Genomic DNA, 27,706 nt, shown 5'->3' on the forward strand with positions numbered 1-27,706 from the left:
AAAATTATATTTTGATTTATATAATTGATACAAAAAATGCACGGCGGTTTTATTAAAAAATAGTAAAAAAAAAAAAAACTATATAAAACGATAAAAAATGTAAAATATAAATGTTATTGACATTTTAATGACATCGTTACATAAAAAAATATTTTTTAAAACTTTAATATTTTACAAAATAATAAGTGTTTACTGTTGAAATAATCACCCACGTAAAAAAAAAAAATTGAATTATTTATAAAACTGTTATTCATTTTTTTTTTTTTTTTTTTTTTTTGTATTTATCTTGAATCATTCTTATACTTTGTATATTATATATTTTATCGCGATTAATGCTGATTCCATGAAATAACAAAGGCAAAGGTAAAAAGTTAAATATATTGTATTTGGATAAATATAACTAGTTTTTTAAGTACCTACTAGGAAAAAATTCTGTTGATAAATAAAATAAATAATGAATTGTACGGGCTAAGGTATGACAACAATTACGATTTCAGGAATTTGGTTTGGACCAGTTTTAGTTTTGAACGGAAAATTATTTAGAAAGTCAAATATTTCCGAAACGGAAAATGAGTAGGATGAGAAATAAATAATATTATTTTTAAGAGATGAGTTTTGCGTAGTATATGGAATAAATATATTGCTAGGAGAATAAAATGAGTGAAAGTAACTCATAAAAATATCTACTATGAAATCAGGGTTGTCGGTGGAGTTGTTTTAAGGATATATAATATTAGGAAGGTTGCATTACTTTGTGTCTTATAATTGATAAACTTCCAAAAATATTTAGGATTATTAATTAATGAAGCTTTAATACGTTGTACAATTGTAGATACTAAGTATAGCATATTTTGAATAATTTATTATATCGACTTCTTAGTAATGAAAATTCGGAATATCTACGACTTGGCTGTCCCTTTTAATCTTAAATGCTTTATGTAATTTTATGTTGAGTGAATTTATCAGTTATTGTAATATTTATAAACATTTATAACATATTAATTGTGTTTTAATATACATTGTTTATTATAAAGGGTTTAATATGAAATAGTTATGATAATAGTAGCATTTGTGATGAAGACAATTAAATTATGATTTATGATGATTATACAATATTATTTATCTAGAAAATTATAATTATAAATTAATATATTCTAGTTAATTAATTAATTAAAATGTATATTCTAATAATAAATATATATCTATTATAAACAACTAATGTCAATTAAATAATATTTTTACTTTTAATGTGTTGTATATAAGTAATTTATTCGTAATGTATACGTATCTAATATATACATATAAAATATATTAATGTACATCATTTTATTTTTTATTTTTATCGATGAATAGAAGGTTTCATTTTTCTGACATGAACTATGTCCTCAGTTATTTTGTTGTTTAATTTTAATTGAACTTTGTAATTTAGGTAATTTATTTTATCAATTATTTTAAATGGGCCTCTATGTTTGGAGACGATTTTTGGATCTTATTCATTAAATAATATAAACTTGGTTAATACATAATCTCCCGGCTTAAATATGATAATTTTAAGATGCTTGTCATGATTTTTTTTTGTATGTTTTATATTTGTATAGAAGAATCTTATTCCTTATTTCGTTTTATTTTATTATTGATTTCTTATGTCATGTAGTAAGATTTTCGGAATTATTTTGTTATCTATTGGAAAGTAAAGCTCAAAACCGTGTATTAAATAAAAATGGCTAAATTTAGTATTGATTTGCGGTGTAGTTGTATAGAATTATAGTTTAAAGTTACATACGGTAGATAATACGATCGTCTAGATTGATTTTCACTGTAACTTTAACTTTTTATTGAATTACAAAGAATGTTATTATTTTTTACAATTCCTTGTGTTTGAGGGGACTTTGCTGTTGATAATTTTTGTATAATGTCCTAAATTGTCACATATGTCTGATGTTAACTTATTTTTGAAGTAAGTTTCTTTACCTAATGAAAATTGCCTAAAACAATCCAATTCGGGTATAGTTTAAATAATAAAGTTAACAGTTCATTGAGCTGTTGCTGATTGTACTGCTTTCGTAAAAATATATTTTTTATTGTTACATGTAGTTACTAATATATATGTTTTATTGTTACTCGATGTTAGTAGTCTTAAATAATCAAATTTCAGTGTGTCCAAAAATCTTTCAAAAAATGGATTTGGGTTTAATTTACTATTGTTAGCTTAACATTTAATCTTATATTTATTTGACGGTTGTGACATGATTTTATGTAATTGATAGTATTTTATTCTATATAGGCCAATGATATTAATTTTGAATTTTGTGCATTGTAAAAGATATACCTGTATGTCCACCATTTGGTGAGTCATGATGTGATTTTGGTAAAACTAGTATTAGAGTATATTCTTTTGACAGAATGAATCGTTTATAAAACAGTATGTCGTTTTCTATTATAAATTTCCTTAATTTGTTTTTTGTATGTTTGTTGATACATCTATGTTATTTAATGATTTTTTTTATGTTACACAAAAAGTACTATTGTTTAGTATTTGTTTTATATCATTATATTATATATATCTATGAAAGGGTTAGTAAAGTTTCCGTTTGTATTAATTGAATTTGATATTTTATTTATACCGTTGATTGCAACCTTGGATAAAGGCATTTGCTACTTTATTTTATTATTATTTATATATATATATATTATCAGTTATCACGAAACAAAAATCTAATAATTTAAATGTTTAGCCTAGCGATTCTTACTAAAAGTATTTTTAGATTATTATCATATTAAATGCTTATATTATAGCAGAATATTGTAAATTTATGTTACCTCAAATATTCTCGGAAGTATATGATTCTAAAAAAAAAACAAATTTAATAATTTAAATGATTGATGAGTAAGTTTTTTCAGAGTTAAAAAGTTGTTTTGATGTATAACCTGTTGGGTATAATATTATGTTGTTATCATCAGATTTTTTGATGTATGCGTCTAGACTAGGGGTCGGGAATTTTTAGTAGGGAAGAGCCATTTTTTAAAAAGTTATAGAACTATGATGTCCAGAGAGATGCGCAGGCTTGATTAACCTTTTTTTAATTTTTTTGGGGGGAGGGGAGATATTTTAAATTAAATATTACTTTATTTTTACTTGAAATAAACATTGTTATTAAGAAATTCAGAAATATTATCTTTATTCAATATAAGTAAAAATAAAATATATATAATAAATTATATCTTTGTCTAAAAAACATATAATAAAATTTTAATTTATATTTTATGGATCTTGATGTTGATGAATTTTCCAGAATCATAGATTGAATTTTAAGAAGCCAGACCCCTCGACTAGACCCATATGAGTATATTCTAAGAATTAGGTACATGTTTTTATTATTAAAATTAATAAATAGTGGTTCTGATGTTAAACATTTTTTTTTAATTAGTTGAATAATTTTTCATGTTTATGAAACCAAGTTATTTTGTTTAAACCTTTTTAGATTAAATTTATTAAAGTGTTTACTATTTAATATGCTTTCTATACTAAGTACACATACTAATAAAAAATCTAATGTCTTTAATAGTCTGGGGTGTATTAAATTATGTTATTGATTTAAGGTTTGTATTGAGTGGTTTATCCTGTCTATTGACATTTTATGACCTATTAATTTTATTTAATTATAAAATAAATTACATTTTTTATTTTAAGTGAAAAGATTTTTTCGTCAATGATTTTGAAAGTTTTATGTAAATTAATTAGTATTTGATCAAAAGTATTGCTACATGATGCCAGGTCATCAATGTAAATTATGAGTGATTTATTAAGTAAATGTAAAAATTCTTTATTAAGTTTCTATTGAAATATTGTATTGTTATTTTTAAACTCTTATGGTAATCTGATGAATGTTATTAAACTTAATGCAGATGTGAACGTGAGTTTAAATTAATCTTATTCTTTGACAAGGATTCAAAAAAAAATTAACACTGTTGAAATCAAGATTAGTAAAAAATGTTGAACCTTCCAAGCCTTTAATAAGTCTATCGTTCGAGGATATTAATAATTTAATCATTTACTTAATCATTTAATTTTTTATACAAAACAACTAATCGGTAAGATTCTATATGACTTTTTCTTTTTACTAAAAAGGCTTGTGCTGCGAATTTGGATATAATAGGTTTTACTATTCCTGCATCTAAAAGTTTGTGAGTTTAATTTTTAGTTCTTCCGTTTGTTGTGTTTATATTGAATTTGCATTGCATTTTGGCTCTTTTTAATTGTTTTTTGTATTTATTGAATATAATGCTATATTAGCTGATTTTATTTTAGATGCATTTATGGTAAAGATATATTTGAGTTCTGTTAATAATTGTACAACTTGATTATGCTGTGTTGTATTTAAAGCAGGTAATATTGAAAACAGTGTCCCTTCATTATCAGTTATTTGTTGTTTAATATTGTTTTCTTGTTTATTGTTGAGAATATTTAATTTATGTGAATTATTTTTGATTTATTAGGTTATATTTTCATAATTATACGTATTTAAATAAAATTATTTAGTAAAATTGTATTATTGTTGAGATTAAAATGTTATTTATTAATAATTTTTTTAAAGGGTAATATATTATTTTTAAAGTAGACATATTTTTTGGGGTATTTTATTCGATATTTTTATTATTTTGGTTCTCGGAATTCAATGTGAGTTATTTACATAATATAAAATTATTGGTTTCCTTTTTTCTGATCCGTAAATTATTCTAGTTTTATCCATGTCATTGTATAATAAATAATAATTATAATGATTTTGTACTGGCGCTAGTTCATCATAAGACCACCAATAATTTGGAAGCATATATAAGTTTAGTAAATGTCTATTAAACAAGTTAATTTTGTTTATCCATCTGATCAAATTTTATATTTTGAGACCATTGAAATTTAAAAAAAGCTAAAGTGATTCTATGTGTTTTTGAGTATTTAATATTTATTTGGTACTGCAATGAAATAACGGACAAGAATTTTGTATTGAAATTATAAATTCTTAAAAAGAAATGTGGCCCAAATTGATTATTGTGCATGGCAAACTACGATGTAACCAATCTTAGGGCAGTGTATAGAGAGCAAATCAGGATATTGAAAATATGCTAACCACGTGGGTGCAGAGCGATAATACTAACAAATGGAGTGAGGGCCTTCGGTTCGTACAAAATATAAAAAACAAAGTTTTAAATTTCGGAATTAAACATTGTCCATTTAAATTAATGTTTGGTAGTGTGCCAAAAATTGGACTTCCAATGTTCTACCAAAACAAATCTTGCGAAAAATGGAATTAGCAGAAGAAACGGAAACCCTCATCGGATAATATGTTATGTCATTCATACTTTTAAAGTTGTATTATTTAATTATTTTTTATAATAGTTATTAATTACAAATTTAATGAATTATTTATATAATGGCGTCATTGACGTAGATAGCCCAATAGTTAATAAGAAAAAAAATAAATACCTAGTTCATTTAAATATTGTTATGGTATGTCAACCATGTTGTCTAGCTTTAATATTGTGATTAAATTATTATTTTTAATTAAATGTTTCAAGAAAAGAAAAAAAGCTAAATACAATATGAAAAAAAACAGGCAAAAAAATGAGAGATTTATTAATTACTAAATTTGTGTTGCTATTATTGATTCTATTATGTGTATTAAAATCCTCGATGTTGATAAAGTAAGGGTGATTCTCGTTTAATTATTTTAGTTATTTTAAAATTAACTATCGATGGGTTTTACCAACTTGAATCTAGTAGTTGTAAGATAAATTTAAAGAATACAAGTTATTTTTTATTTTACGTTTTGTATTGATTACTTGTTACAATGACAGGAGTGTTAAAACAAATATATTCTTGATTCCAGTATATAATATGTTCAGAATATTCGTTAGTTGTAGAAGCTAATCCAAACAAAAGTATTAGATTATGATCTGTGGCAACTGCGTAGTCATTGGGAATCAGTCAGAGTATTTTTAAGAGTACTTTTACCAAAAAATATAATACGAAGCAGTGGGATTATAAAAAAAAAAATAAAATAAGTATTATACAGTTCTAAATGACACAATATAATATTGCATGTACAAATAATTAATTAATTAAATTTAAAATAAATAAAATATAATAATTTTAAATTTAAATTTATACAATACTTCAAAACTTTAATTATAATAATATTATAAAATTAAATTTGTACACAAACAAATATGTAGTTTTTTTTTTTTTTATTGGCTGCAGTCGATTAATAAGTAAAAAGTATGTGAATATTGTTTGTATTAGGTATTGAAAGTCGTCATATTACAATATCTGAACTTTTGTTGGGCGATATTTTATAATGAGTTAAAATAGAGTAAATTAGATAGATACGGTAATTAATTGTTTTAGTGGAGTGATATAACAAAATTATATTTTAGAATTATAAATATATGTAGGTATATTAAGTCAAATTTAATACCATAAAATTGTTATAATATTTTTAGCTTATTACATCTGTTTAGTTACTTGATGTGACAATTTATTGTGTAGTGAGTACCAGAGTTTTTTTTCTTAATACCTATTATGAAATAAAGTTATTTATGATATTTGCTAAATAAATATCTCTTACCTTTTGTATAATTCGTAATCTATACTAGTATTTTTACAATCTGTCTTGATAGGAGTATCAAGTAGATCTGGATTATTTTTATTTAAAAAAATAAATAAAAAGATAAAATAAGTATATTATTATTACATTTTTAATAAATAAAAATAATAAAAATAATAAAAATAGTTAATACAAATAATGTAAATTCGATAAAATTATATACATTGATTAGGATATACTATGAAACGAACGACTAAGCACCATTTTACATGTTGTATAGATTTTTATATATATTTGATCTGAGGCAACCTTTGAATAAAATCATAATATTGTAGATTGCAACATAACTCATTAACTCAACCATACGTGTATTGTATATGAGATATTATTATCATTATATTGGTATACCGAATTAATAGTTATTAAAATAATTGGTTTGTTTGATGCATTGTATTGTGTACATCATTAAAATATTTTATTTTTTTAAAAAAACTATAAATTTTCAGGTTACCTGTATTATATATGTAAAGAACTTATTTTTTATGTAGGGGGTACTACCACGTATACCCTGCATACTTCTGGCTCCGCCCTAATAACATGTACACTTATGGACTCGGTTATGATGGTCGCACCACAGTGATGAATGGTGATTGCGCGCACGTCGTACGTAATAGTAATAATATATGATATAGAAGTTTGGATTCTGTCGCTGTGGTATAACAATACGATTGCATTTTATATCATAATATGGTAAATATTCACAAACGGTAATAACGACTGGAGAAAAATAGACGATTTATGTGCGGTCCGGTAACGCAGGCCGTATATTAGGTGGGAAAAAAAACGTATTATAATAGTCTATGTCGAACACGATGCATATATAAATGCTTTATAAATCAATCTGTACTGTGACCGCGTGATATAAGAAAGAAAACAGCATGAAAAACGATTTATATATTAGATGCGAGTCAAAAAGCGTACACACGTAACGCATTTAGGTGTAACTTATTTATTTGTACCAATGACATTTAACGGAAATAGTCTATATATCTAAATATGTAAATATTTTCTCTAACAGTTGTTAATATTAAATACGTATATTTAAACGTAAAGCTCAGGTGCATAGCAATTAAACTAACAATATAGTAAAACATGGCAACGTTAATTTATAATAATAATATATTGTACGTAACTGACATGTCCACGTTCGAACTTCTGCAAATTTTTTTATAGTAGAATGAGAAATTCATATTTTATAAAATAAAATAAGAAAACATTTTTTTTTGCTTTTAAAGTTTAACCACACTTAATAAAATACTTTTATGTCTTGTAGACTTGAAAATCTGGAAAAAATGTAGTGCATAAGTGATAACTTATTTGTTTTAAATTAGTTTTACTATTTTATAAGACCATTGCTTATTATTATATAGGTCGATTTATTTGTTTAAAAAACATTATATTTATAGACTATAAGTATAGAAATAAATAGAAAGGAGATCTTTTTTTATGACTATTTAACATTTTCATAAAAAATAGATACTGTTATGAACTTCATAATATGTTATAATAGTATTTGGATTAGAAAATATTATATCAAAAAGTTGTCGTGTAATTAAAATCATACAAAACTCAGAATAAATACGATCAAAACCAAAATAAAAATGTTGCATTACGGACGTATTTATGTACAGTAAATGTATATTAATTATGACACTGTCACCGTGTTTCGTATAAGCTGTAAACTAGTGTGGTTTGTGTTCAAAATGTTCTTGTTATTCAGAAAATCAAATAATATTGCTTTAATAAATCTAGTAACCACTTAATTGATTCCTTAACTACCTAATCGTTTTATCCATACGATGAAATAGTTGAAAACTTCAACTATTTGATATACGTATTATGATGGTAATATATTAACTACATAGTTTATACGTAAAATGGCGATAGAGTAATTTGTCCCAAGATAACTTAAAAATAAAATAAAAAGCGAACTGAAATTTTATAAAAAATTATAAAATCCTTTGAGATATATTTAATTAATCCGCCTGACTACTCACCCGTGATTACTGACTATAAAATATAATGTGTTTAATTATTAAGAATTATAATTATTTTTTTTCGCGCTCAAGTTTTGGTTACATGGTATACATGACAAAAATTTCATGTCGGAACATAAACTTTAATAAAATTACGTGTACAAATCCATAGATTATTACAGTATGTCAAAGTTAGATAATAAAGGAACAAACATAATATAATATGTCGTAAACTAGTCAAACAGCTAAACGCTTTATATGAAAATATTAAATTTTAAATTATGATAAAAAAAATTAGGCTCAGTAAAAAGCTTAGAAATTTAACAGACGGTTTTCTTATGTTGTCTTGATTGAATACTTAATATCTAGTTATATACAGTGAAACCTCTGAATAGCGGACACTTTTGGTCACTAACATTTTGTCCGTTATACAGAGAGGATACATTTTTGAAATATATTTGTATAATAATGTACTATGTATGTACATACATATAATGTTATTAATTATTATTTATTGTAAATTATTACATTTTTATATTTTTACAAATTATTATTAATTACATATTATTATTTAAAGCATATTTTTACAATTCTACGAATGCACGAATTCCTACGTTTTCATTATTTTTACGGTAATCTAAAATGCCAACTTTTTCGCGAAGCAACAACCGTTTTCGTTTTAACGTTTTTAACGTAGCCATCGTGTCGAAAACCGTCACTAACTGATATACTTTTGTCATAACACATAACCGCTTCACCGATAACCGAATTTGTCGTAATCGTATCATCCCATAACGAGTTTGTATATATATTTTAATTCAAAAAAATTTGTGGGAACTTACTTTTACGTACTTATATTAATATATTTTTTTTACTATACACAATGACATATTTAAAATTATTGCTGAATTATACTACTATTTTTTATTTAGTGTCATACGCTTTTTGTATGAAATAATTTATTGTTTAATTCAAATTCAACACATCCATTATAGCTGGTTATATTAAGTTACAATAATTACAGTTTAAGGTACACTCAACAGTTATTATACAACAGAGTGAATTCCACGTTTCTTTTATTATGTATATTATATATTATTTAGATAATTTATTGTTAGATGTTATAGAAACATTATTAATTGATTTAGTCTGTTCTCAAAATTACTAAATTGGTTTGATGAGGTAGATTGGTGATAATAAACTCTACTGAATTTTAAAACTAGTAAACTTTTTTGGATTGATGTTATATTTACCTGAAGAAAATATGTAAATTCTATACAGTAAAAAACAAAACCTCAAGTTTTTTTTAGTCTATGTTAATAATATTATGAAAGTTAAAGTAAAATGTAAATAACATTTAACTAATGATTTTTATTTAATTAGTATAGAGACTATAACTATAGCTCACAGTTGAATAAATTGTTTTATTTTATTAACTATAATTTATATACTTGACTTTTTTTAAATTTGTTTGTCTATTATAAACATTAAATTATAATTATACGATAATATAATGTACAAATGAGGTTATTATAAATTTTGTAAAATAGACCCATGAGTATTTACCGTCGGGAGAGTTTACAATTGTTCATGGATGTAAAATAGTGATTCAAATATTGCCATTCATATGAATTGTTTATGGTGTAATTTCTCTACTGGTTTTTAAACATCTTCTTAGAAATATCTATTATCATACATTTGAAAATATAATTAATGTTAAATAGAAGAATTTAAGCTTTTATTATCAGTAATATAGATATTTGTGTATAAGTATAAACAAAGGGTACGTCGTAATGGTTCAAAGTAGGTAAATTGTTGTGTCTCTAAAAAATAATCCACTCGTAGACTAAGAAATTGCGGCTCGGGTATTTTTGAAACGTACGTACATTTCATTCCGAAAAATTAAAAAAAAAAAATGCTATGTGATACACATATTGAATACTTAATTTACATAAAAAATTAATTAAAATGGAACTCTAATAGTTAATATTATATTATATGACATAAAACTGAATTTTTATTATATTTATAGTTTATTGAATAATAATTACACAACATTAAAAATATAATATTTATTAATTCATATCGGGTTTTATACTTCCCATGGCTATTATAACTAACTTAAACCGTCTTATAAGTTATAGACTGTAGTAGTGCAGTTAAATTGTATTTATTTTCTCTACTTTCATATTCATATTCTAATGTTCTTTAGGATTTTTTCTGTTATGTATAGATGATCTCATCTAAGTCATATTATGTTGAACAAAATCATATTTCGCTTATTTGACGAGGATCAAAAGTTATTAGTAATAACATTTAACACCGTTACATTTCCACCCTCAATAAAGTATTAAAATTATAACATTGATAATATGATGCACAATAAAATTACACGTGCATATATGTAATATATAGTATTTCACGGTGAACAAATAATTGAAATCATTTTTATTCTATTGAACATCCTTAACATTTTTTTTTTTTAATTATCAATTGTCATCTGCGTTACATTTAAATCAATTTTTTGATTTTTTTAAAAAACTGTATATGTTAAATTAAGAAATTAAAAAATTTTCAATTTTATATTAAAAAAAAAATCAAAATAGCCATTTTGTTGATATAATTTTCAAAACATGTCAGCAAAAAAAAAAAAAAAATTAAAAAATATTCAGCCATTTATTTACTACAATTTTTTGAAGTTTGCAAAATTTTATATAATTTCAAATATATTTTCTGGATAATCGATAATCGTTATCGCTGTAACACTGATAAACAAAAAATAAATTTGAATTTAAGCAAACTTTAAAAATCATTTAAAAATTATTGACTCAACCTTAGTAAAAGTTTTTGACTCCAATATTTTTCAAAAAATCGAATTTAAAAAATGGCTATCTTGATTTTTTTAAATATCAAATAGAACATTTTAAATTTTTTTAATTTTGCATACAAAATGTTAAAAAAATCAAAAAATATTTTAAATGTAGCGCAGACAACAATGACAATTTAAAAAAAAAAGTTAAACATTTTCAATAGAACAAAGTTTATTGCAATTGTCAGTTCATCGTGAAAAACTCTGTATATTAAGAATTAAGGCTTTGAAAATTAGTTAATATTATTAAAGGCACGGCGTCAAGAGACTAAATCGTAAATACTTTAAACATTTTTATTATATCAATATTAGTTATCTTGATGGAGTGACTTCGATTGACCCAATTAATGGTTCGTTTGAAATTGTATAGTAACAACTAACAAACCTTCATTAGTTAATGTCTGATGGATATGTTTGATCTGTTTTTTGTAGTCAGCAATAGGTATATTGTGAAGGAGTTTATTTTAGGATAATTTTTGTTTGCTTATTTTATTTATTGTCATTACACAATATTATACGTATATCGATAAATAATATGTATTTCATTTAAAGAAAAAATAAAATAAAATTAGTTAATTTGATAATTTTTTGAAAATTTCTTTTTATTGGAAAAAAACTATAATACAAATCAAATCTTATTAATATGTTATCAGGTGAATTTTATAATGCTAATATATTAAATCGTAATTTTTTTTTATTGATAATGTCTAGTTATAATAATTATAATTTTTATGATAAGATCCGCTTTGACATTAAAATTATACCTATTTTAATATTATGGTATTTTATGACATATTACTATATAATTTTTTTTTTATGTTATATTTAATGTTGCTAGTGATAGCCATAATTAATTATAAAAACGCTTAGACGCTATGAAAGATAATATTTTGTTTTTATTTTTGCTATTGTATTTGTAATATTTTCTAATTAAGAATGAAATAAATATATAGGTAGTACACTTAACTTTGTCATGGAAAATAAATTATACCTAAATGCGTAGACTTTGTTTTCGAAAAATAGATAAACTCAACATACTTAATATCCAAAAATTCTAAAGAAATTATAAATTAAACATAAATTATATATAAACGTGTCATTTTTAAAATTTCACAACAATTAGAACTTAATTAAATGTAACAATTAGTTTTTTTTTTTTTTTGTGACAGTTTTTAATTATTAGTAAAATTATATATTGTTTGTTCTTTGTAATATATAAGTTTATGAACTAATACAATTTTCAAACAAATTTGACATGTTAAGTGATTACTATAATGTTAATAACATAAACACAATTTTTAGTCATTTGATGATAAGATAATTAAGGAACACAAATTTTCAATTTTTATATCTTGCTAATATATTTCTATTTATTATTTTTTTAAATTTAATATCGCAACGATTATTTCATATTTTTAAATCAATTTAATTAAATTACCAGTTTAAACACACACGTAGATATAGCTAGTGGCTAACGTTATTAATTGCTTCCTAATTTTTATAACATTTTTAATCTCTTTACCTGCATTCTTTTAAATTGATTAATGGTTCCACCTCTCTACGCATAAAGCGTTCGATTTTTTTCCTATAATTATTAAAGTTACGTATATTTACAAAACGATAAAATTTGACAAAAATCTACGAATTAAATTTGAATTTGTTGATAAATTAATAACGACTCAAAGCAGGACTGTCAGTCGGTCTATACGAGTGCTATAAGCTTATAAATAGAAAATGGTTTAAAATTAATCTAAATATTTTGAAAATTATATTGCGTAGGTACAAAAATATACGTAAAAGTTACAAGTTTTTAAGAATACTTATTTTTAAATTACAAGAACACAACTGAAATTATTATTTAATGTCCAAATATGAAATTTCCTCAATATTTAAACTTTAAATATTTACTGAAAAATTGTAATAAAATATTGTTAGACGTTTGTGATTGAATAAGAATTACTTATGAGAACCTTAAATTAAATTTTCAAATCTCATAAACTATAAAAATTGTAAATGTAATTAATTTTTAAGTGATTTCTATGAATTTTGTCAATATTAATACATTTATTCTCTCAAAATATTAAATTTCTTGTACTGAAGAGCAATTGATTTTCAAATGGCATTATAGTTTATAATAATTGAATATAATTTTTTACAATAACCTTGGGTTATTTTATTCTAACAAAATACGAATTGCAAATAACTTTTAAATTAAACATTCAAGTGTAAAATCATTTCTTCTAAATACAACAAAATAAATTAAATTTATGCTTATTACAATACATACAATTTAAATTATTTATTTATTTTTTTTTTTTTTTATAGTATAATTAAATTATTTTTGTCTCAAATATTAATTATATTTCTATTGCATATGTAAATATCAATTTAATGAGAAGTTTTTTTTTTTTTTTATCGGTTGGTTTATCGTTATTTGCTACATAGTAGTATATCTATAATAATGCCATTATAAATTTATTGTTATTAAAAATACCGCCTTGTTGATCGGTCAAAAAATAAATATGATATGCTTATAGGTAGGTAGTAGGTACTGTACTGCAAACATTTCATAGTTATTTAATTTTCCGCATGTACGATTTATTTCAATGATGGGTTTCTGAAATAATCGATTCATATTTACACTCATAAAACTGTTAACAGCCAATGTATATTAAAGTATATATTTATCAATACTCTCGTAATTTATAGTGGTGATACGTTATAAAGCGATTTTATATCGATTAATGTTCTCGTACTTTATTGAAAGTGTACATTCACTTTGAATTATATCATTAATAGTATTTATTATAGTAAGTGGTGTTTGAAATTGATATTGTGGGAAAAAATCTACCTATTTGAAATGAAGAGCATGAATGGATTACGAGTGACTATTTTCAGTGACCTTGACATGTTATAGTATTGAACGTAAAATCCATTAAACTGTGTTGTTAATTGTAATCGTTTTAATGATAAGAAATTTAAATTGAAAAAAAAAATCAAAATATGCTGCGACCGTTTATCTGTGTCGAATTAACACTTTAATAATATTATAAGCCTTACACAGATAGAAAATTTCAGAATAATTTAAAATATTTCAACTATTTAATTTTTAAATTATCATATCCATTCTTTGTAAGCTATTAATTAATCAGCATAATTTATGGACTATATTATATATACAATATACATGTATATATTATTATTTATTGATCGTTATTATGGTTTATATATTTCAGAAAAGTACATTTCTTGAATCACTTAATATACACACGAATCACTAATAAATATTAATTAGTGAAAACTGTGTTTTAAGCGTTTAAATACAATATTTTCATTTAAAATCGTTTTATCATGTTACAATAATTATATAGTATTATTCTCCAGTTTCTATAAATGTTGTTGTTAAAAGTGAAAAATAATGAAAAAAAAAATGATGAAAATTACATTATAATATCATTATAGCCAAGTTGTATGGTAGTTTTATAATTATATATTACATATTTTACATAATGAATTGATTGTTACATTAATTTTTTACTAAAATTCAAAATTTAATACTGAAGCATATGTATTGTATAAATATACAATTTATAAATATATATATATTTTTTAATGAAATTTTTAAACGCAAATACTAAGGCCATTAACTAAAGAAAAGTAAAATAGGTTTTTTTTATGTAGGGTTTTATTTGTAAGGTTGTAGAATACGTGTTGTGTATGTGTGTGTATAGGTTCGTCACTAAGAAATCAGGTGGTCACCTATCCGAGAGCTAGCAATGCCAGCTGATGTTTCTATAAGTATTAAGAATGAAGTGAAATGGTACCGGTCTGGAAAATACTTATAACTAATAAACTATTTTAACTAAATTTTATTTTTATAAATCGGAATACTTTGAATAATATTCTGTTTCATAACTTAAAAAAATAACGGTGCAAAGTTAAAAAAAATAGTGGCTTAGCGTAGTGCGTTAGCTGCTACCAGTCGCGGAGTGCAACTGGGAGTAAGTAATGGCCACAGCTACTAGCTGCCGGATGGGTGACCTCTCAGGTTGATAGTGGTTAAAAACCTTGCCTCGCGTACGCGTGTTTGTTATCAACCGTAACAATCGTAAAAACAACCTACCGTACCAACATTACCCCTACTCACAATTCATAACCCCTACAACAGCTAATAGCCATAGTCCCGGAGCTTAAGTTAAAAAAAAAAAAAAATTATATTTAAAAAAAAAATGATGTTTTATAATGACTTAAAATTATTTTTTTAAAAAAGAAAAGAAAAAAAAGTGACTTTAAAACCGTTAGTGTTTTCTGAAATAATGAGTATATTACACCAAACAGATAATCCCATTTGTTATATACATATATATATATATTATTCAATCGATTTGTACTTATAAAAAGTATTGGAAAATATATTTTATCACTGCACATATTATTTTAGGATTGCTGTAAATTGTGTTCATTTTTAATTTTTTGTGTAAATTGCAGTCAGGATATATTTTATATAAATGTAAACTGCGGCCGAGGTATAACTTATATAGAATCAATTTATTTATTAAAATCAATATTTTCCTTCTCATTTTTCAGACTTAAGATTGGCAATATAATTGTTTTAGTATTGGTATGATTAAAAATATTCGTTTTGCTGTTTTTTGTTTATAATTAAAAAATGTATCATTAACAATTTTTAATAAGTATTAGGTAAAAATATGTATTATTAAAAAAAAATTTGTAATTAAGAAACTGTTAAAATGTGTACATATGACAATTTCCGCACTTAGTCTAACCAAGTGATTTTTTTTTTTTTGCAATTCATACATTTTTTTCATGTATAAATGTTTCTTTTTAAGTTATTTTTTTTGGTTTTTGTTCTCTGATTTCTCAAGCTTGTATCCAAATCGTAGATTATTAGTTATTACCACATTGGAGATTAACTACTTTTATTTTGTTATTGCGTATGAGACGAGCGCTGTTTTTAACGTGGTACAAGCTTGCACATCTAAAAGGACGAGCACCGAGTTCAAAACAGTGTGTACAAAAAAATCGTTTAAGAATAGGTATCAATATTTTTTTTTATATTGAGTTCTAATATAAATTATATTGAATCGATATTAAATATCGATACTTTTTCCTATTATTTTATTTTATTGTCCTATAATACTCCCATAAGCTATAATGAACATGTTGTCATATGCATGCTTTACGCTGCCAATTATACAATATTCTGTCAATTATAAAATTATAAATAGTGGCTTGGCGTAGCGCATTGGCTGCTACCAGTCGCGAAATGCAACTGAGAGTAAGTAATGACCACAGCTATTAGCTCCCGGATGGGTGACCACCCGGGATCATAGTGGTTAAAAACCTTGCCACACATACATGTGTCTACTATCAACCGTAACAATCATAAAATAACAACCTACCGTACCAACCTTATCCTTACCACAGTTCATAACCCCTACAACAGCTAATTGCCCTAGTCGACGAAGCTTAAGTTCAATAAAAAAAAAAAAAAAAAAATTGTAAATATAACGTGTTGTATACACAAAGAAAACATGAAATAAAAAAAAAATAATTATATATTATACTATTTTTATATTAGTCTTATGACCTATGCCTAGATGTATTTATAATGTAAATAGCAATATAAATCATAATTTCTCGGACGACTTTTTGTTTTGTTCGCTTGAACTGTCGAAATAATGCGTATATTACTATTACTGGTTTTTACAGTATGGTATTTATTCTTAAACTTATTTTTAGATCTACACTCGGAGAATTCAAAAAAAAAAAAAATAAAAATAATTTAATCAAATTATTCAATAACGAGTAAATAACTAGATAAAATAAAATAAAATAGCCCACCCTTAAAAAAAATAATTGGCGGGAAATGATCATCTGCATATATTTTATACACGTACCACGTTAAACGCGACGCTCGTCTCTAATGTATTACTAATCATTAAATTGTACAGCCGACCGGAAATCGGAATATTCTGGGCCGCAATTATTTACGTATGCGATACAAATATACGGACCGCAATTTACATAGTATATGACTATGACCTTTTTTTGGGGCACAATTTACAGACTCCGTTATTTTATACTGGTGACAGTCATTATTATTACATTTCTCAGAACTATATTGTGTAATATTATAATGTTGTACCATAAAATCGAGTGCAGGCTAATTACTTTAAAATAATTTATGAAATATCTGTCGCGTTAGAATCACTCTGATTGACGTTTAATTATTTTTGTAGTTTCAAACAATATTTAATTCTTGTCTACGACCGATTTAATTTAAACGTGTTAACATTATTATATTTTACAAAAGCTCCCGTGGGTATACGCATGATACACAAACATATTTTCAAATTCCTGAACACACACACACATTTATACATTATACTTATAAATAATTATTATGATATAAACGATCTTGAGTGGTTAAACAATTTTTTACTTAGAAAAAAAAATAAGTAATAATAATAACGTTTGATTGTGAAGTACTGGTCATGAGCAATCCATCCTTGTATACTCGACTAACTATAATAATGTTCACTGTATTGTATTGAATAAGATATTCAGATTCAATTATACAAGATATATAAAATAAATATGGAATGTGTATCAAAAATGATGTCCATTAGTGCACATAAATAATTTAAACGCGTGTATAATAATCACCATCGACGTAATATACCTACCCTTTAAGGTTTTTTTCAGTCACCCAGCCACGGATATTGTGCATAATTCTCTGGAAACTGAAACAGTGCGCTTTTTGTGCGAAAACATTACGCAATAATGATGTATAATAAATAACATTTAAAATTAATGTTAACAATTATCGTAACATTATTATTATTATCATCACGTTCGTATGCGTATGTAATATATATATATATATATTCCACTAATTTATCAAATCGTCAAACAGTTTTATTATTAATATTTTTTTGTTTTTGTTTTCATTCCGTTCGCTATATTATTATATTGTTTTTGATATAATTTAACATACGTGTGAGTAATTTTAATTTTTCACTTTCACGTGGACGTAAAACATAATAGGTATTTTAATGTATACAAAATATATCGTTTTGGATCGTATTACTATAACGTCGCCTTTGGTTTTTCAGATAATTCATTTCTCTATTGTTTCCAACAAGTGTGTACCTAATACCTATATATATATATTTATAAACGCTACGTATGCCCTACGTCAGTAGGTGTAAGTTCGAGAATTGATTGCAACGAATGTATATTGTGTGATTAATCAAACAATAACCGAAAAAAAAAGGTTTGTAGTTATTTATAAATTATAAAATAAACATTAATCAAACCAAAGACAAAGACAATAAAACGTAACATTAATAAAACATTGCTATGTAAATACTTAAAAGCTTATTACAATGTTATAATATATACTTAGAAAAAGCAATCGTATTCGATTAAAAAAAAAAAAAAACAAAAAATAAAAATGTCATAAAAGTTACATTTTTTGCACGGTTGCAGTTTTGAAACATTTTTAACGACATTTTAATTGTTTTACAATTAAATAATACTTACACACATTTTATTATAAAACTATAATTAAAACCATGTCAATCGTCATTTAAGTGAACCGTGATGAAAAGCTTTCTGTTCCCCTATTTGTCAAACAACAATAAGAACAATGTTTATTAATTTGTAAAATAATTGAAAAATCGAATAACATTTTCAGTTAAGTATGAATCACCACCTACGGATACCGTTATTAATTGACCAACTTAATATATTTAAAAATTAAGCATACAACCTATATTGATCACAAATACTTCCTTTATTGTTGAAAAGATAATACTATTTTAAAATGAAATTTTCAATTGCTTCAAAATGATGTATCGGACTACTTATCACCCAATGTTAAAAAATAGAAATTTGAGTTTATATCCATGGTAATGAACGGATACTGTATTAACGACAATAAATATCAATTATCATTAAATAATAAACCATCAGTAATGGTTCGTAGATTCAGGATTAGTTTCTAAGACTCAAATATCTGAAGTTCTATGAAGTTTAGTTGAACTAAAGAATGCTTCATTATAGACAGTTGCTGGAAAAATGATTCGTAGCAACAGGGAAATAATGGCAAATACATTTTTTTCCAATTCTCCTTTGTATTAAATATAACAAAAATATGGTATACAATCAGTTTAGATAGTAATATACACAAATTAATAACTTAAAATGCATATATTATAGATCGCATATTAAACTTAACTACAGCCTAAGAATAAATTGTATGCGTTCTATTATTATTATGCTTAAAAAATGTTCAAAGTTGTGTACTTGAAGCGTATTGTTGGTTGTATCGCAATCAGATTAGAAAAAATTTCATTTCCAAATTCAAACTTCTGCAAACCACGAGTATATAAATTCATTTTAGTAACTAGTTCAAAAAAATACAATGGCAGTGGCTTTTTTATTTATTATATATACATTAAAGTAAATTTATAAATTAAAAACTGTGTCTAGAGGATACTTTGAAGAGGGTCGTTTTCGATTTTCTCTACAGTATGAGCTCGAGGAAAAACTGTTCAAATGATCGTTGGAAACGTTGAAGACATTACTGAAGAAAGCGAAGTTTAAGCCACTGTAATGGTCTGTTCGAAATCGTTTTCGCAACGTGTTGATTTATGCGGGTCCACTAGTTCGGCCTGCAGGGCTTTTGTTTTGTAGTTTGTTTTGTTATACAATATAAGCTATGGTGGTTGTAGTAGTCGTAAAAAACATTTGAAAATATAAGACCCAGACCTAAAAATTATAATATATTACTTTGCTGAATAAAGGCCGCCGTGAGGTGCACAGTAGTCGCATAAGTGGATGCAAAGAATTTTTTGTAGTGTATATATATATATGTGTGTATATAACATATAATGTTTTGACCACATATTATGCTCGATTGAACAGGCACTTTATTTTCGGTGGTAGTGGCGGTAGTGAAGTAATTTACGGTCACGTGTTGCGCTCAAAAAGGCCGTCGACTACCCTTTTTCTGCGGTGGGAACCCAAACAAGCTCGCCTATATAATACAATATCATTTCACGTGTATTATTTATATATATATATACACAAATTATGTATTACCGTGTATGCATAACGCGTATAAATCATCAACTATAATATTAAATATACGCCGTCGTTAGGTTGAATAGGTGCGTGGTTGCATGTACGCGTATATTTGAAGGCAAAACGTTTAAATTAACATACAAAACAACGAAAGTGTTCAAAGAATTTTTACTTGGTCGCTATCAAGCCAAATCGGTCCCATGTAAATTCACCAAAATAATATGTATGAGTGTTACAAAAACGGATTCTAGGCAAATACATCGAGTTAATCTAATTATAATTATGTAGAGTTTGTATAAGCCACACAGTCGTTTTCGTTGCACATACAAAAACATACCGCGTAACGTAATAATATAAATAATTAATTTTTATTTCCTGGTAATTTTAAAGGTTTGGTTGAAAATCATAAGTAGATACTTATACGTAAGGGTACTGGACCCGTGTGTATTACAAATAATTTAATAAATCGATTTCTTTATTCTATAAAATTGTAACAATTGTAAAATTTAACTTTTATCGTTATAAAAATTATTAAATAAAATAATTAAAACAGTTAATTTTACAATCGAGTTGTTAATATTATAACACCTTTATTATTAAATAACAAATGTGCACTTACATTTGTCACAGCCTGGTAAAATTTACGTTGACGGTGTATTTTTTTAATCTGTTTTAAATATTATTCATATTTCATATTATTAGTTTTTCTCAGTAAATATTATATTTTATTGTAATATTATGCGATATGTTTAGTGTTTTTAGTTATATTTACTACCAAAATCGAAATATTATCTTATCATATAGATGTGTCCATTTATTTATTATTAATAAACAGTTATGATACCCAACAGTACAATATATTTATTTGACACAAAATAAATATTAGTTTAAAGAAACATTTAACTTAATAGATTTGAAAATTTAATGTTAAATAGTTATTTATAATTCACAAATTGTTAAATGTTTGATATGATTCTTAATAATTATTCGTTACACACACATACACACACATTGAATAAAGTAGCGTGATCATTTGCTAGATGCTTTATCCAATCAAATGGATTATTTTTGTCATAGTGTTATAAAAATAAATAACAAAGGAAAAGTATGATCTAAAAGAATCAGTGCGATATCTAAAGTTAATTTTAGAAAGAATGGAGGAGCATTAAAATGTCTATCTACTAACTTTTGTAAGAATATATGTTATATTATATTACAGCAAAATCAAATTTATTGTACAAAAATAAAAATAAAACTGATCTATAATCTACATGTATTATATACCAAATGTATTCACTAGTATAACGCGTTAATACTTGTATTATATTAAAATAACATGCATTATAGTAAGCACTTGTAACACATTTTTGTTTTTCGTAACAATGTACAATGAAGCGGCTTAGCTGTCATGTCGTAAATGAAATAGTCACACACGGAGGACAATAAAGTTTAGTATTGAATTTTAAGTCGGTTTGTGTACAGTGTATATTGTACAATATGTGTGTTTACGTGTTTAAAACTTGGTGGTTGTATCCGTGTCCCAAATCACTTAACTTCAAATGTCTATATATTTATTTCAGATAATATATGTGTTTAAAACCTTTCTTCGAAGGTTAAAGTTTTACGCTCGGAGTTATTTATCGTTTATCGATAACACGTGGTGTACACACTGCAACCATACGATCCAGTCAAATAAATTATATTAATATTTAAAATAATGAATTTTGTCTCAGAAAAAAAATGTCAGCAGTTTGACTACGAGATAGATAAAAAAAAGAATATAGTACATAATACACGAGAGGCATTAAGTTTTTTTTATTTTCAAATGCAAGAAAACCATCTTTGAAGATAAAACAGTAAACAGTTTGTGATAAATTTATTTTATACACTTACAGGCTATAAGTATCATGGTGAAAGGATTTAGGAGAAATAAATATCTGGGATTAAATACTCCGATGACTGTAAGCTTGACAGTGATATTGATATGTTACAAGTTGAATAACTACGTGTGATGTGTAGATACGTTAAATCACTGATCGCAATGTAAATGTACTTGAATTGCCTACACTAAGTGCCGTCTGATGTAATTATTGTAATACCGTACTTTATTAATAATTATTATTTATTACATACCTATAATATGATAAATAAAATCATAACACACTGTTTATGTTCTAAGATTGATCAGTAGCGTACTTAAGACGGAATCATCGGAGCCCTCAAGGAATGTTCAAATTTGGTGGGGGGGGGGGGGGGGCAATCTTTTATAATTACTTCTATATTGAACATTTCTTTTTATTATTTAAATTATAAGTATAAACTTTTAAATTTTGAGTGTAAATTATACACAATGCATTAATACAAAAAAATAAAAATAAAAATAAATATTCTCGAGAATGAATGTTTTATTTAAATATAAATGTTCTTAGAAATAATTTATATTTAAGTGTAACTATGAAATCTACAACAAAACAACTGATATTTCAAACAAATTGAAATTTCCGTCTATAATAGTTTAAATAAAAAAAATGTTATACTGAAACGAATTTATTATTTTATTTAAACTTGATATTCTTTTTTTTTAAAACAAACGTTTTCATATATTTACATAAGTTAGTTAGTACACATAAGAGCATTTAAAAAAATGAGTATAGTTTTAAGACGTAATTATAATACATGTGTAAATGTGTAAGTAGTACTACAGCTGATTTGTGCGTCAGTCGTTTAAATGTTTATCGTTTGTCATTTGATTAAATGAAAAGTAATAATAAAGTTAGTGTATTATGGTATTATAGTTAAAAATCTAATATTTGTTTTTCTTTTTTTTTACTCATAATCAATCATTTTCATCTAATTATTTAACTATCCAAATTTCTAATATCCATAAAAATTTTGAAATAACAACTATAGATTATGTGAATGATTTAATTAAATGTTCATTAAAACCAGATTTGTTAAAAACGATACAATCAATAATTTTGAAAGATTTTTCAAACGATAAGGTTTTTTTTATAAATATATTGAATACGTTGGATAAAACTTCCATTATTTCTAAGAGATCGTTCCAATTAGTAGATGGTTCATTTAAAAAAAAATATTGATAGCAAATGGTGTTAATTTTCTATATCATATTATACAGTCATTTATGATCTTAAGGTCATCAAGTTTAATGTTATTTTACTCACATGGTAATTATGAATATTAAATTATAATTTTATTTTACAACAACAACTTTATAATTTTTATTCAAATATTGATTGTATATGAATTGCAATTTAATCGAAAATAAAAAAAATAACAAATTTTAAAGTTCTTAATTTAATTAAATATTAAAAAAAAACTTGTTCAAAGTTGTATGTTATAATTTATATTGTATTAAATGGGAAAAACTATTTCTTTTATTTCGTAGTAATATTTTACAGTTAAAGTTTAAAAGGCTACTGCTGTTATTAGTTCTAGTACAATGTACAATTATACAGGTAACCAAATCATTTAAACATATTTTAGATACGATTTATTACTATATTACTTAGTTATAATAGTAATGATAATAATTATAAAATCTGCATGTGACGGTCGATTTGTGTATAATATTGTGTAAAGCGGATGTTTTTTTATGATAAAATATATAACATTCGAGGAAGAGAGTGATATTAAATTTGGTTCGTGCTTTTAGTTCTTTTGTTAAAAATATTTAAAAAAAATCTCGTTTTTGACAAATTATATGTAATTGACACATTATTATTATTAAATATATAAGCATAAAGTTGGTCGATATTCCAATCGTACCAAGTATTAAAATAATACATACACATTTCAATATTATATGACTGGATGAGGAAGATGGTGAATAATAATGACGATACAATATTTTAAAGATCATGTAAATTTATGGGTACCTACTTTTTTTAAACGATTTTTATTTTTAAATGCGTTCTCATTATTTACACCATGATGGATACGCGCCTTATTGTGTGCAGAATTTTATTCGTCATAAAAACGATGACGATGATACGACCTATAACAGTTTTTTTTATTATAATGGGTGTATGTGTGTGTTTTCCTATTAAAAGTGCGAGTACGCGAATAATTTGGCAAAAAAAAAAATGGGTGGTAACTGGTAATATATGATAATATTATATTAACTAATCGTTGTTTTTATATTGTATCTAACCGCTGTAAACAAACAAAATAGAATATATGAAAATACTGTAATTTTCGTAAATGTTAAAAGTAGAAATTATGTAATAGGTACTCACTAAAAACACAACCATTTCAATTTTTGTCGATTTCGAATTCAGTGTAAAATATTATATATTGTGATATTAAATTCAAAATGTCACTGAAACCGAAGTAATCGCAGTAATAATAATCTAATAATCGCTGATCAATCGGATTTCAATATATTTACCACTTAGGAGTATGTTATTCACATTACAAATATAGTTAAAAAAGTATATTTGAATATATTTGTGTCAATTTTCAGCTAGACAATCAACATATTATGATATCATTGAATAAGTAATAACACGTCTTGCGATTGAATTAAATAATACTTTGGCGAATCAGTGAAGGAAATGAATTCCCTTAAAAAAAAAACGGTTTATATATATAAACATATATCTAGTATGTTTTTTTATTCCACATCAGTAACTTTTATCTTTGTTTAATGTTTCTCATACATGATTTTAGAAATTTCTTTATCAATTTTAACTTTGAAACACCTCAAAACTTTTTTAAGAATCAGAAATGGACAAGAAAGATAGATAATAGAACTAGCCCTTATGAGTGCCCATATAGAAATATTGAAATCGAAATTGAATAAATTATCAAAAAATCTTAAAATACATCTAAAAATAAAAAATAAAGTTATGTATAAAAAATTGAAAATGTTACACTTTTTTTTAGTATATAAAGTTAAATAACATTTATAAAAATTTATTATAAATTATAGTTAGCTTAGAAAATATGTAAAATTAAGTAGTTATCGAAATTTAAAAAAAGTTACCATGTTCATAACGTTGATAACAATTTTCTAGTTTTATTAATTATGTATTAACATTTTTAAGAAATAAAACATATTTATATTCTACACTCCTCAAAAACAAAGGCATTTGCTACTTTTATCTTTGCATAAAAATGTATAGTATTTTTTAAGTTCAATAAAACTTAAAAGAAAATCAACTGTTTTTTTCAATATGTCTTATAAATCAAAGATTGTTCCACTTATTTATAAAGATAATTGACGTATATATTTTAAAAGTTGAATCATTAATTTCACTGAAACAGGTACATATTATATTAAATATAATTTTATTATACATTTTGTATTTGTAAGTATTTGTACATTCAAGCGGATATGCAAATAATTGAAAGTCTAGACGGGAGATAAATAGAAAAGTTAATTAGTTAGTGGGCTATTATTGCAAACACACCGTAACATAATATATTATAATCAACTAAAAAGAAAAAAATGTAAGATTCCTAAAATATAATTAATCTATGTTTAGCGTACTACTACAGATTTCTTAGCATGACTTAAAACGCTTAATACATATGTACAATATTATGTAGAAATAATGATAATGCCAATTTATTATTTTATAATATTAAATATATACTATATCTATACATTTGTGGTATAATAATATTCTACCGATATGTTTAAAACATTTAATTGTATTTAAATAAAATTAGTAGCGATTGGTATTGAATTCGGTATGATTACCATTAAATAAAAAAACTTATTATTTATATACTGTATTTTTTTTCTTTAGGAGTTTTAATATTATTATTTTTTTTTTCATTTATACAGACCGTCTCCGTAACCGTGTCAGTTATGACGCTGACGTCAATTTCTATCGACCGTTGGTACGCCATCTGTCATCCTCTAAAGTTCAAATCTACCACCAGCCGTGCCAGAACAGCCATCATTATCATATGGATTGTGGGACTTGTCTCAGGTAATAAAATAATAAACTCTATTTGATACAGAAAGAGAAATGATGACAGCAGGTTTTATCGGAGTGACCCGTATAATACGGTAGTGTTATACGAACAAGATGATTATTTTTTACGCCATGACTATCATGATTTCTTTATTCATTTTTTTTTTTTTTTTTTTAAACATTTAATATTCTTTTATTGTTTGAAATTTATAGTTATACAATGGCTAGCAATATAATTTTATGACACGCATTTATAAAAAAACTAAATTTCATATTTTATTTTTTTATCCAAAGTTAATACCAAAACAATCAATTAGATTTTCGATGAAATAAGGAAGAGTGTTCAAAAGTTTCAAAATATATAGATCGGAAATTGAGTCTAGAAAATGTATTTCTAAGAGGTAATATTTATCAATAGCTTTTTAAGTGGAAAGAAAAAAACTTTTGACAATAGTCAAACATCTATGAAAAAATAAAAACAATTGTAGTATTATAACTAAGTTCCGCTTAAAATCAATTTTTGTATTGCGATTATCTATTTTTGCTTTGAAATGTTTTTCTATTATGCTACGGTGATATTTTAACGAAGTGAGCTGAATCTTCCACGTCATGTCTTCGTTATTTTTCCTAGGAAACTCATTTATTTTTTAACTTTTTGTGTATTTTGAAAAAAAACTATTTCAAACATGAATATTGGTAGTAATACTATACAATTATGTTCCAATAAATTCAACAATTTGAAACATACTTATAGTATATACTTAAATATATTTATCAAATATATCTAAGAAGAATATTTATTTTATTTTTTGAAAATGTTGACATGTACTATATTGTATACATAACTATACATATATTATATTACTAGTACAATAAATTCAAGTATAAAAAAAAAAAAAATTGAAAATTATAAAATTTGACAAAAATGAAGTTTTTATTTGAAAATTATATTTCTCTGTATAACAGTGGAATAACAATGTAATCCATTTAACGCGAAACATGTGTTATTTTAGAAGCACTAACGCTTTTGAAAATATTTCTTTTACCTACTTAATTTTAAATTGTTACAAAATTAAATTTTTTGAAAAAAAAACTATATTTTTATTATTTTTATTACATTTTTTTAAGTGTTAACTT

General features: G+C 24.3%; 1 protein-coding gene across 3 annotated transcripts in view; it reads left to right on the forward strand.

Moving 5' to 3' along the window:
* LOC112603575 (orexin receptor type 2-like) overlaps positions 1-27,706 on the forward strand; it is a 145,984-nt gene that overhangs the window by 87,325 nt on the left and 30,953 nt on the right. For all 3 annotated transcript variants that reach the window (XM_025352221.1, XM_025352220.1, XM_025352222.1), the window contains one exon: positions 26,437-26,584. In XM_025352221.1, the coding sequence (XP_025208006.1) occupies positions 26,437-26,584 (148 nt within the window). The remainder of the gene's footprint in view (positions 1-26,436; positions 26,585-27,706) is intronic.

Source organism: Melanaphis sacchari, unplaced genomic scaffold (assembly GCF_002803265.2).
Source record: "Melanaphis sacchari strain LSU unplaced genomic scaffold, SCAv2.0 Contig10_pilon_pilon, whole genome shotgun sequence".
Classification (NCBI taxonomy): Eukaryota; Metazoa; Arthropoda; class Insecta; order Hemiptera; family Aphididae; genus Melanaphis; species Melanaphis sacchari.